The sequence below is a fragment of the Labeo rohita genome, chromosome 16 (genome assembly GCF_022985175.1).
Source record: "Labeo rohita strain BAU-BD-2019 chromosome 16, IGBB_LRoh.1.0, whole genome shotgun sequence".
Lineage (NCBI taxonomy): Eukaryota > Metazoa > Chordata > Actinopteri > Cypriniformes > Cyprinidae > Labeo > Labeo rohita.
Genome location: NC_066884.1, coordinates 4,997,678 through 5,011,439, shown reverse-complemented (window position 1 = coordinate 5,011,439; position 13,762 = coordinate 4,997,678). Strand labels below are relative to the sequence as shown.

The following is a 13,762-nucleotide window of genomic DNA, read 5'->3' as shown; positions in this document are numbered from 1 at the left end:
AACCGCAGTTCTAGTGCACGTCTGAATGACATACAGCATCTGGTTTGACGTGAAAGAATTAACTGAAGGAAATAACATTTTAAAGCACTTTTATATGCTTTTATTCACTGAATCACTAACAAATAGCTGAAAAAAACATTGTTTTTGCTTTTGCAGAGCATCTCAGTTCACAAAATAGCAGGTTTTGAGTAATATTTGGACACCTATTCAATGTAAATTGCTTTTAAATTAAATTATTATACAGCAACTCTAAAAACAATGTGCAAAACGACAATGAATTTTCATTTTCAAACCTGTTTGTGTATTTTGCATGTCTAGTATCCACCTAAACAACTGAACATTTACTGGAGATTGCAGGATATATTTAAATTAAACTCCAAATATGTTAATTTAATATGTAACTAAAATGTAGAAATGAGTTAACTGCATTATTTCAGCAGTTGTGTGATTAGCTGCTAACCTACATTAGCTTGCTTCTGTTCTAAAAATGAGTAATACTGCAAATTACGGACGTTTTATATTTAACAATTACGAAAAACTTTGACAATGAAGTGTATTTGGTTAATTTTGATTAAATTCTAACGAACGAAGACCGTTTTTTGCTCTTCAATGAGTCACGAAAGGAAAAAAACTGACAGGAAATGCCTCGCGCGCTATCACTAACCTAAATTACAGTAAAAACACCAAACGAGCGTCGATTTACGCCACCCAAATGCTTCGACTAGACCCAAACGCCGCGTAAACGTTGCCAGGACTCAAACGGTGATGTTTGGTGGATGGTATATTGTAAAAGTGAGCGGAACTTACCCATAATATTAATGTTCAAGTGCCGCTTTAGAAACCGATCGTTCTTTGGCAGCCCTACATTCCCCTTGATACCACTTCCGCAAAACTCAGCTACGCCAGCGGCGTAGGAACCATTCGTATGAATGGAGTATGACTACGCAAAGTACGTGGGTGGACTTTGGTGAATAGCCAGGCAAATCAATAAATCTCGCGATAGTAAGTACGCACGCACACCTCCCAGGAGCAGATCAGAAAGAGATAAATAATTTAAATATTTTTTCCTAATTATTCAAATCTATAAATTCTGAAATGTTCAGCATAAAGAGGTCTTTATGGTGTAAGGACGGTCGGTAAGCTTTGGCATACATACTTACATACAGAATAAAAGTACCACCAAATAAACGCTTATAAAGTGGTTTGTAAAATTATATTGTATTAGTAGTATTGTGTTGTATTACCATATAATAGTATAACAGTACCATTTTACTATTTGCTATATTAAAAATAACCATTTAGACATTTTGTATGTAAAACGGATGCTTTGTGTAATTGTATTTACATTTGTATTTAGTTTGACTTGAATTTTGACCGGTCATTAAAATAAATAAAATCTCTCATAAAAATAATAAATCTTATCTTCACGGTATATTTGTAAAATTAATGGCTTTTAATGTTTCAGAATTTCTTTAATTCAGAGATCAATAACATTGTATTACATAATATTTAATAACAGAGAAAAGAAAAACAGAGATAAAAGCCATACTGTAAAAGAAAATAAGGTATAAATAATTAATATACTGTCGACTGTCGTGATCTCATTAATTAATAAATTTTACAAATGTTATGGTGTGATTAATCCAAAAATAATTGTATTTATGTAGGTCTCTTTTTATTTTAATATATTCGTTGATTTAGTTGATTATAACTATTATTATTTAATTAGTGCAATTAATGCAATTCAAAAAGAACATAGCCAAGGGATCACATACAAATCCATAAAATAATGACCAATAAATTAAACATAATTAACAAACACAAACGCATACACATTTATAATAAATTAAAATGTGTTGCAAAAAAGGTAAATAAATAAATAAAAACCTCTTAACAGATTACGAATGACATTACATTATTAACCAAAGCGACTAACAACTTACATCTAAATGCATGGGTTTTCTTTAAATACTTCCCTGTGATATTTCAGGAATCTTATGTTTTTTTTTCTGCTAGTGACTATTTCGTCATGTTACTCGCGAAGACTCTTATTTTGAAAGTGCAATGGTACGCATGCGCAGTTTGTGTTGTCTAAAGCGCCATGTTCCACTTTCAGCATGTTTCCGAATCCTCCCTGCTGTCACTGTGTATGATCTGACATTAACTGGTAAGGTCATGCACACAGTTCATTCTTACTGAAACTTCAGCTTATAACAGCTGTAATAACAAATCCCAGAAAGTTCTTTACCTGTCCAAACGGTTTAAAACGATTTTGTAATAGTGGTTTAATGTTAAAGTAGGTGATTTTGTGTGTTGTTGTCCTGCATTAAGGGTTAAGTCATGAGCCCCAGTCCCAGTCCGGGCTCTCCTGTACCCCTGACCCTCACCGGCAGCCTGCAGAGACTCTTCAGCCATGTGAAGATCGAGAATTTAATAGCAGGGCTCAGTGGAGGGGTGGTGTCCACTCTGGTGCTGCATCCTCTGGATCTGGTCAAAATTAGGTTTGCAGGTATGTGTCAAATCAGAACCAATATGTCATGTGTAATTTACTGGGTGATTGCATCATTATTAATTATCATCATATTAATAACTGTCATTAATAGGATGTTATATATCATAAACAAATGTTGTACAAATTTAAATGTGGCAACACTTTACAATAAGGTTCACTAGTTAACTACATTAGTTAACATGAACTAAGAATGAACAATACTTCTACAGCATTTATTAATCTTAATGTTAATTTCAGCATTTACTAATGCATTATTAAAAATTATTAAAAAAATTGTGTTTGTAACATTAGTTAATGCAGTGTGAACTAACGTGAAAAACAATTAATGACTGTATTTTTATAAACTTAACAATAACAAAGATTTATAAATGCTGTAATAAATATATTGTTTATTGTTCGTTCATGTTAGTTAATACATTAACAAATGACACCTTATTGTAAAGTGTTACCTTAAATGTTTGTGAACATATATCAACATTTGACAACTTTAATGAATAAACTACAACAAAATGTTATGGTGCGATTCGTCCCATTTTATTTCGTTTTGTTTTTATTTTTAATTTAAGAAAAATTAGGTCATTTTTGTAGTGGGAATTTATCATTTAAAAGTTACAGTAATGTTTAATAATTCACTTTTTATTTTAATAAAACATGTAGGTACACTGTATATAGAAAATATTAATAACTCAGTAATATGACATTAAATATCAGAAATAGAAGTTAATAGATATAAAAATATGATTTCATGATCTCATTATTTTCTTAATAAACTTTACAACAAAATGTTACTCACAAAATAATTATATGAAAATATGTCAACATCTAGGTGTCTAGTTGTATTAATTTTTAATTAAAAAAAGGTAATTTTTGTGGCGAGAATTTATAATTTAAAAGTTACAGTAATGTTTAATAATTAATGTTTTATTTTAATAGTACATTTAGGTATGCTGTATATAGAACATATTAATAACTCAGTAATATGACATTATATATCAGAAATAGAAGTTAATAGATATAAAAATATGTCATGATCTCATTATTTTATTAATAAACTTTACAAGGTACTCACAAAATAATTATATGAAAATATGCCAACATCTAGATGTCTAGTTTAATTAAACTTGAATTAATTTTATTTTTTACAGTGTATATATATATATATATATATGTAGTAAAAAATTAAAATTAATTCAATAAATTAATAAATAATTAATAATAATACTAAATTAATAAATATAAATATTTATAAGTTAAAAATTATATTATTGTTATAATTAACATTAATGTTAAAATTAATAAAACATTTTAATAAAACCAATAAATTTCAATAAAGCATTTAGGCACTGTACATAGAAAAATACTTTCATTAACAGGATGTTATATAATACTAAACAGATTTCAATATACAAATTTCAACTTAAATAGATATGAAAATTTGTCATGATCTCATTAATTAATTAATAAAATTTACAAGAAAATGTTATGTGATTAGCCCCAAAACAAATATTTGTAAATATGTCAACATCTAGATGACTAGTTAAATGAATTATTTAATTGAAATTTATTTTAAAAACATTTTTGTGGTAGGAATTGGTAATGAAAAATATATATTAAGTATTCTATTATCAAATCAGTTTAAATTTACGATCATGTAAATCATCAAATCAAATAAATTGCTACATAAACTGATTAATAAATCAGTTAGTAAACAGATTTTCTGTATAGTATATATATTGTATATGACAGTTTTTGCTCTAACCCAGCATGCATTGCTGAAATGTGTAGTGTGAGTACGACAGTCTCAAATGTTTGGCTCTTTACTGTATCGCAGTGAGTGATGGGCTGGTTGTGAGACCGAAATACAGCGGAATCCTGCACTGCATGAAAAGCGTCTGGCATCAAGAAGGTCTCCGAGGTCTTTATCAAGGTGTCACCCCAAATATCTGGGGTGCTGGAGCATCATGGGGGCTTTACTTTTTCTTGTATGTATCTTTCTGAGCACAATATAATGCATCCTGTATGATATAAATGATATATATTTTTGCATGCATGCTTAAGTTTTACTCTTGAGTGCAATATCTTTCAGTAGTTAACAGTCCAGAGTCAAATTCTGCTTACCACAGATATATTGCTAGATATAAATATCTAAGTAATATTGACTTTTTTTTATTTGTAGTTACAATGCAATCAAAGCTTACAACAAAGAGGGCAGACAAACAGAGCTGAGTGCCACTGAGCATCTGCTATCAGCAGCCGGAGCAGGTTAGTATCACCACAGACTTTCTTAATCACATCGATCTCACCAAAGCTGTCAAGAACATGACATGCTATTTTAACCCTAAAAGCACAAGCATGAATTCATTAGAAATGCTGTGAATATATTATATTTGCTTTAGGACAATTAAGGTTTTGTTTTTTTGCATTGTAATTTTTTTAATGACAGTTTAGCACATTTTTCCATTATCCATTTTTTTACTTTCTGTAATATAAAAAAAATGTGTATATACCAAATAGTACTAAAATGGCTTCATTTTCTTTATTCTCACTGGGCCACTCTACAGATTTCATTCTAAGTCAGAGTCTTGAAAAAAGTGTCTTTTTCCACAAATTTAGTATGTATGCAGATTGTATAATATAGGTACACATTTCTAGTAATTGTGTAGTTAATTCTCATATTGTCACTACAGTCTCAATTTGTCACTACCGAAACACAGTAATATATAATTTGTGACCCTGGACCACAAAACCAGTCTTAAGTCGCTGGGGTGTATTTGTAGCAATAGCCAAAAATACATTGTATGGGTCAAAAATATTGATTTTTCTTTTATGCCAAAAATCATTAGGAAATTAGGTAAATATCATGTTTCATGAAGATATTTTGTAAAATTCCTACTGTAAATATAGCAGTTTAATTTTTGATTAGTAATATCCATTATTAAGAGCTTCATTTGGACAACTTTAAAGGTGATTTTCTAAATTTTTATTTTTATTTTTTGCACTCTCAGATTCCATATATTCACTCATATCTCGGCCAAATATTGTCCTTTTCTAACAAACCATACATCAATGGAAGCTTGTTTATTCAGCTTTCAGATGATGTAGAAAGCTCAATATTAAAAAATTTACCCTTATAACTGGTTTTGTGGTCCAGGGTCACATTTAATAAGAAGGGTTATATTGACCTATTAGGATTTTGCTTACATTTTCCTTCTAAATATATATTTTTCTATTTTATTAAACAGTTTTCAGAGGTAAGTCGATAACAATTAGATACAATTAATAATATTTCAAATGTGATTTATGAGATTTGTTGTACTTTGAGTCCAGTTTTTCTTTGTAAAAGGCAAAAAGTAGATCATACTGATTTCAAACATAAGGATTCATTAGTTTGAATGTACATTGAACCAAACACTATAATAACATCTTAGTTGATAATTCAGTATACTTTTTGACAAAACGTCCCATGTTTCTATAGTGACTGCACATTTTCAGTAGTGACAATAATGTTTTGATAGCGACCACATCACATTACAGAATTTTAACCCACATACTAAAACATACTAAAATACTAAAAATGTGCATAGCTGTACTAAAACTGTACCCCCAAGTAAAGGATTATGTTTTTCTTTTTGTCAGTACCAAAACATTGATGACATGTTTCGGTCGTGACTGTTTCAGTAGTGACAATTTTGTGGGATAACACCCCCCCCCCCCAAAAGATGCTAATCAGCACATGGTTAGCTAGCAGAGTTCTGAACATATATAAACTAAATGTTAACTCTCAATAGAAGTGTGTTTAATTATTTAAAAAAATGTATTCGGTAGTGACATTCTTTAAAGTTACACACAGATTTTTCAGACTTTTGAACACATTTACCTCAAAATGATGGGGCCTATCGACTCACCATGTAGCTATGAGAAAGAGGGACACAGAAATATTTCCTGATCATAAATGTAGGGGTGCAGTTAAAATCAGTCTCAGCCAGTGGACTAAAACATACACTGTTTCCGTAGTGACATGAAAATGCAGAACACATATTTTTTGAACGTCACTTAAAAAAAATAAATAAATAAAACCAGAAAGATACTTTTTAAAACAACGAAGGAATAAAATGCAACAATTTTTTCAATATCATTTTCATAAGTTGAAATTTAAGGGTTTGGGTTCAGGACAGCCACCTCCTGATTAAAAGAGCCCACTAAATGATGATTTTATATATGTTAAGCTTACGGATATTTTAAATATGATTGTGGGTTTCAATAGATAATAAAAGGATCTTAGTAAACATTTAAGATTTGAATACTTAAATGATTTTTAAATGTTTTTTGGTTGTGGGACAGCAGTTTTCACCAATTCTGTAGAACGGCCTGTATCCGTATATATGTTTACACACATACAAGTCATTATAAAATGATGCATATTTTAGGATCATTATGGGTTTTGTTTTGCATTGAAACATTGTTTTCTTGACAGTTTAGTACATTATTTTTAAACGATTAATCGCATACAAAATAAAAGTTTGAGTCTAGTATGTGTGTATGTACAGTGTGTAATTATTATGTATATATAAATACACACAAATGAATGTGTATATTTAAGAGAGATGTGTTATGTACAAAATATTTTATGTAATATAAATTATATAAAAATTATAAATACATATACTTAAAGTTATATATACTTAAATATTTCTTAAATATATGCATGAAAGTGTTTGCATTTATATGTACATAATAATTACACACTGCACACACACATATATTAGACAAACTCAGACTTGTATTTTGTATGCGATTAATCGCAATTAATCATATGACAGCCCTAAAAAAAAATAAATAAATAAAATCTGTATTAAAATATGTATACCTACTTTGTAAAAATAGGCTTCGACTTAAAAATGAAAGAAAAAAAAAATATAGATTTTGAATTGAATTATGAGTAGCATATGGAATTGAATTGCAATAAATGCATATGTACTTGTAAGAAAAAGTTTACTGAACTAAAGTTTACTGATGGCACAAAACAACATCTCACCTTCACTTAAAATACAAAGGACGAGTACTCAAGTATTTCCCCTGTTCTCCTGTGTACTGCTCATTTTTCTCCCATCAGTCAAAATGATAAAGACGCTGACAAAGTGAATTTCAACACATGCCTTTCTAATCAGTGCTGACAGATAAACCGGAGCATAACGAATGAGGCATAGCTCTGATATTGATTGGTTGTTTTTAAGTCCGAAAGACATCAACTCTCGAGTGCTGTAGATCAGCGCTTCTCAGCTGGAGACCTCTGACCTAAAAATGCACTGCATGTCTGTCCTAAAAGCACAGAGAGCATGAAAATTCAATCAGAATTCAAGAGACTACATAATTATTATAAAAAGTAAATTACACTGCTGTTGTTTTTTATGCTTGCAAAGAATTCTCAGTTTTTCTCATTTTATTTATATATAGTTAAAATAAATGACGTACTTTTAAACTTTTTAATAATCAAAAAAAACTAAAAAAGTATGAAAGATTCCAAAAAAATATTAAACATCACTGTTTGCAGCATTGATAATAAATAAGCATATTAGACTGATTTCTGAAGGATCATGTGACACTGAAGACTGGAGTAATGATGCTGAAAATTCAGCTTTGCGTCACAGAAATAAATTATATTTTAAAGAATATTAAACTACAAAACTGTTATTTTAAATTTAATAATATTTCACAATGATACTGTTTTTTTAATAATAATACTGCAGCTTTAACCCTTTAACTGTCACTCCCGTTTTTGAACACAGACATAAAAATGCACTATCCAGACTTAAATTTTTATAATTCATGAATGAAAACATTTGGTAATATGATTTTAATGTACATTTTCTGTGGTAATGCAATGTCTGATTTTAAAATGCCTTTCAAAGGATGAATTTTGAGATTTTAAGTTTTGAACTGATATATAATTTCTTATGATTTCTAAAGTATGATAGGGAACGAAGAAAGGTCAGAACTCATGTTATGATGTAGATTTTTTTTAAGTTGCACTCTTGACATATATTAATCTATTACTTTTCCTACCTAATTTGTACAAAAATATGGTAAAATATCTATTTAGGAGTCTTAGACCTTTCCAACGATGTATAGTTTGCCATCATTAGATTAGGATTTATTTGTAATATGGTGAGGTAAATTTAGGCGTAAGAAGTAGAAGTAAACTAAAAATCTTACTGATATGTTTTATATGTATATATAGTGCAGCATTACAAAAAGAGTTAACGCCACCAAATTAGATGTACGTAGAGTTGCTAAAATTAAACGAACCCTTATTTTTTATAGCCAAGTGGGCACAATCATTAGCAGAGCAATCTATCACTAGACCAGCAGTCCTTGTCGTATTTTAGATTAAATGACCACCGGCTAAGTCACGATTTGTCCATTAATATCATAAAAAGCTTTTTGTGACATTAAACACCATGTAAATTGATCCGAAGGACGGTATATAATCTAAACTTCCAGCGAAGAGCTCATGTTGAAGAGTATGTGTGTCATGGGCTCCTCTAATTGAATTAGGCACATCCTTCACTGAAATGACTCACCGTGAGCCATTAAGGTCCGGTAATGACTCTTTCCATGTGGATATTGGTTTTACAACAGCTGCCGTTCATTTACTTTATATTCGGTGTCACTGTTTTTTAGGAGCAATGACGCTTTGCCTCACCAACCCAATCTGGGTCACCAAAACTCGGCTGGTTTTGCAGTACAGCTCCGATCCATCTAAGAAGCAGTATAAGGGGATGACGGACGCCCTTGTGAAAATCTACCGCTATGAGGGGATCGCAGGACTCTATCGGGTACAAAAGGGTTTCTGCGGGATAATGAACAACGTTTCGTGCAGTCAGTGGGTGGATTGTTTCCTTTAACAGGAAACGGTTGATGAAATTCCACTTGGTCCCACTAGGAGGCGCACTTGTATAAGGAAATAAGGGATATTTGTGATGGTGCGTCAGTTGCATGCTGTGGGGTTTGTTTGTTTCATCTAGCTGAGTTAACTGTTATGATCCCTAGGGGTTTGTCCCAGGATTGTTTGGAACCTCCCATGGTGCACTGCAGTTCATGGCGTATGAAGAGCTGAAGAGAGAGTATAACAAATACAGAAAGATGCAATCAGATGCTAAACTGGTTAGTATTAGTAACACACTTTGATGGTTTATAAAATGAACTAAATGTTTAGTTAACTGCAGTTTTGCCCTTTTGAAATCACATTAAGCAACAATAAGCATTTCAAAACAGCTATGTTGTTTTCACTTGACCTTGTGTGTGTTTAATTTTAGGTGTCCAAATTTGTTTTGGCAGTGGTGTTATGCTAAATAGCCACGTTCATTAATGCAGTTTGTAGTAACCTACAGTGCATTTTGTGCTGTTTTCTTTCTAGAATGCATTAGAATACATTACCATGGCAGCTTTGTCCAAAATATTCGCAGTGGCTACGACATACCCGTATCAGGTGGTCCGAGCCCGTCTGCAAGATCAGCACAACACGTATGATGGAGTGGTGGATGTCGTTCGGAGAACGTTTAGGTAAGCATGGGATTTACATCCTAATTGTAAGCAAACACATTAGCAAACCAAATGCTGGTGATTTAAATAACAAAAACAGAAAGACAAACTTCACTGGTATGCTGTCGAGCCCTCCTGAATGTCCTGTTGACTTCATTTGAACTACATTAACACAATTTATATCCTACTATTTAAATGCTTTTTGAAAGAAGTCCCTTTTGCTCACCAAGGCTTCATTTATTTGATTTAAAATAGAGTAAAAATTGTAATATTGTGAAATATTATTACGATTCGAAAGAACTGTTTTCTATTTGAATATATTTTAAAATATAATTTATTCCTGTGATGCAAAGCTGAATTTTCAGCATCATTACTCCAGGCTTCAGTGTCAAATGATCCTTCAGAAAACTTTTTTGTGGGGGCATAATCAATGTATAAAACAGTTGCTTAATATTTTTGTTCTTCAAAAAAACAGCATTTATTTTAAATAGAAATATGTTATAATAATATAATACATGTAGAATATAATACTTGTTTTAGTACTATAATATAATGTAAATATATAATACTTTTTTGTGTTTTTTTGTAAAATATTAATTTTATTATTATTATAGTAATATTAATATTATATTAATATAAGTCTTTACTGTCACTTCTGATCATTTTAATGCAATCTTGCTGAAAGTATTAATAATAAAAATCTATAAATAATAAAAAAAAAATGTTAAAAATATAAATATTAAAAAATTAAACTGAATCTGAATGTAGTGTGCTTGTTTCTAGAAAATTAGCAAAAATAATAACATTTCTTTGATCAAAACAACTAGAAAACCTACACTACCAGTCAAAAGTTTTTGAACAGTAAGATTTTTAATGTTTTTTAAAAGTCTCTTCTGCTCACCAAGCCTGCATTTATTTGATCCAAAGTACAGAAAACAGAAAGATTTTAAAATATTTTTACTTTTTAAAACAACTGTTTTCTATTTTAATGTTTTAAAATGTAATTTATTCCTGTGATTTTAAAGCTGAATTTTTAGCATCATTACTCCAGCCACATGATCCTTCAGAAATCATTCAAATATTATGATTTTCTGCTCAAAAAACATTTATTATTATTATTATTATTATTATGTTGAAAACAGCCGAGTAGAATTTTTTTCAGGTTTCTTTAAACAACGTTTAGAAGAACAGCATTTATTTGAAACAGAATTTTTTTGATTCAAAATTATGTAACAAAATGTCTTTATCATCACTTTTGATCAATTTGAAGAATCCTTGCTAAATAAAATATTAATTTCTATAATTTCTTTGCCCAAAAAAAATACATAAAATTATATTGACTCCAAGCTTTTGAATGGCTTTTTATTTCAGATAAATGCTGATCTTTGGATCTTTCTATTCATCAAAGAATCCTGTAAAAATGTACTCCACTGTTTTAAATATTATTTTTTTTCTCGAGCAGCAAATCAGCATAGTAGAATGATTTTGAAGGATCATGTGACACTGAAGAGTGGAGTAATGATGCTGAAAAATCAGCTTTGAAATCACAGGAATAAATTACATTTTTAAATATATTTAAACAGAAAACAGCTATTTTAAATAGTAAAAATATTTCAAATTTTTAGTGTTTTTGCTGTACTTTGGATCAAATAAATGCAGGCTTGGTGAGCAGAAGAGACTTAAAAAAACATTAAAAATCTTTTGACTGATAACAGGTTAATATGTGCATGATTAGATACAAGCTGATCAGTCTGGTAGATTTTCACATTTATGTTCTGGTTAAGAGCTAGTTTGACCAACTAGCAGTTAACCAAGCGGTAATCAGTCTTACTTTTCAGAATCAAATTAGACCCTCTACCTTTTTATGTTTCTGACTTAGACTAGTATTGAAGAAAAGATGATATTACTAACTATTAAGACTAGTTTAAGCAGTTTATGCAGCCAGCACATGATAGAAGGTACAGTTAAGATGCAGTAAACTTATATTATTTAACTTTTGCCTTTCTCCGGGTGTTTGATCAGGAACGAGGGCCTGTTGGGTTTCTACAAAGGGATGGTGCCCAACCTAATCCGAGTCACTCCGGCCTGCTGCATAACCTTTGTGGTCTATGAGAATGTTTCCCGCTTCCTCCTGGACCAGCACAAGTGAAATGAGAACAGGAAGAACTGCTGAAGCAGAGCTGTCTGTCCGTCAGGGAGCAGAGCTGGACCTGGGATGGGTCGTCCCGTCAGCGACAGTGTTTGATGGCCATAGTGGAGTCAGAAATGTGAATAGAGAGAAATGAACATCCTGGTCCTCTCTGGAAAACTGAAATGCATGTTACCAAGTTCAAAGTGTAATATGTGTATCTAACACTAGTCACTGGCCAAGAAACAAACATTTGTTTGGTTTCTTTAGAACACTGGTGACATTATGTTGAATATGGATATTTATGAGGGATAAATTATGTGATTTTTTTTTTTTTTTTTTTTTTTTTTTTTTTTTGTGGCTGTTAATCATAAAAGTGGCTGTTAATCATATTCACATACAGGCTGTTTATTTGTTTATTTTATCTAATTAAAACTTGTAAAAATCAAATCAGGTTTTAACTTTTTATCACAAGCTAAAGGTGAATTATAGGTTGAACATATTTGTGAATAATTGTTTACATCCCTGTTGCATTGCTGCTGTATGTCCTGTGCAATGGCCAAACTTAACCTCAAGCTTTATTCCTCCAATCACAAGCGCACAAAGATTGACTGAATCTGACATTTCTGGCTCATTGCTGACATTTGTGTTAATGAGCTCAAATTCATGGCCTTAAAATTTGTTATGCTCATAGGTTAATAAGCAATGCTCTTTGAAGAACATGTACCCAAGTTCTTTAAAAAAAAAAAAAACCTTTATTGACATTTAAAAATTATCCAATAAAATCTATTCAGAGTTTTTACAGTACCTGTCCAGACTCGAATTGTTCAACATAATTTCTTACAAACTTACTTTGGCTGAAGTTAGTTTTAGGAGTCTGTCACTACAGTACAAGGTTACGTGATTGTTTCAGCCCTTGTTTGCAGAGGTAGACATTAAGAGAGAGCTGTCAGACTTAAATATACTTAAACGGCACAAAATATCAAACCAAGTGACACCTGCAAACAAAACGCTGCAGGAGCACTTCTGAGAAATTAATCAAGGTCGGAAGGAAATGAAAGTTCCAAAAGTTTTCGGTTCCCCAATAGTTCTTAAAAGCAATTTTTTTTCTTAGTGTGAAGAAAGTTTTAATAATATATAGAATCTTTTGTCCACTCTTAAAGATAGAGGTTCTTTTTTGGCATTGATGGTTACATGAAGATCATTTATCATCCATGGAATCTTTCCATTTCACAAAAGGTTCTTTATAGTAGAAAAAGGTTCTTTAGATCAGGGGTGTTTGATTAAATTTCCAAGAGGTCCTTCGCAAAGACCTGTCCCCCTTCAACACTGTTGCTCTGAACATCATGTTCTCAAGCAGTGAAAAATACACTGCGGAGCAAAGAGTAAACTTACAAAATGCCGACAGACAAGACAGAGCAGGTTACTTCTGATATGAAACTGCTGGTACGTCTCAGTTTTAAAATTTTGTCATTTTTTAAAGAATTCCACTTCCAGAACAAAAATTTACAGATAACTTACTCACCCCCTTGTCATCCTAGATGCTCATGTCTTTCTGTCTTCAGTCGATAAGAAATTAT

General features: G+C 31.0%; 1 protein-coding gene across 1 annotated transcript; it reads left to right on the top strand.

The window, feature by feature from the left end:
- The first annotated feature begins 2,041 nt into the window (after positions 1-2,041).
- On the top strand, positions 2,042-12,245 carry slc25a32b (solute carrier family 25 member 32b). Its single transcript, XM_051132363.1, has 8 exons — positions 2,042-2,167; positions 2,332-2,509; positions 4,344-4,494; positions 4,689-4,774; positions 9,194-9,348; positions 9,563-9,676; positions 9,930-10,075; positions 12,077-12,245. The coding sequence occupies exons 2-8, from the start codon at positions 2,341-2,343 to the stop codon at positions 12,201-12,203; spliced, it is 948 nt and encodes a 315-aa protein (XP_050988320.1). The 5' UTR covers positions 2,042-2,167; positions 2,332-2,340; the 3' UTR covers positions 12,204-12,245.
- The last annotated feature ends 1,517 nt before the right edge of the window (positions 12,246-13,762 follow it).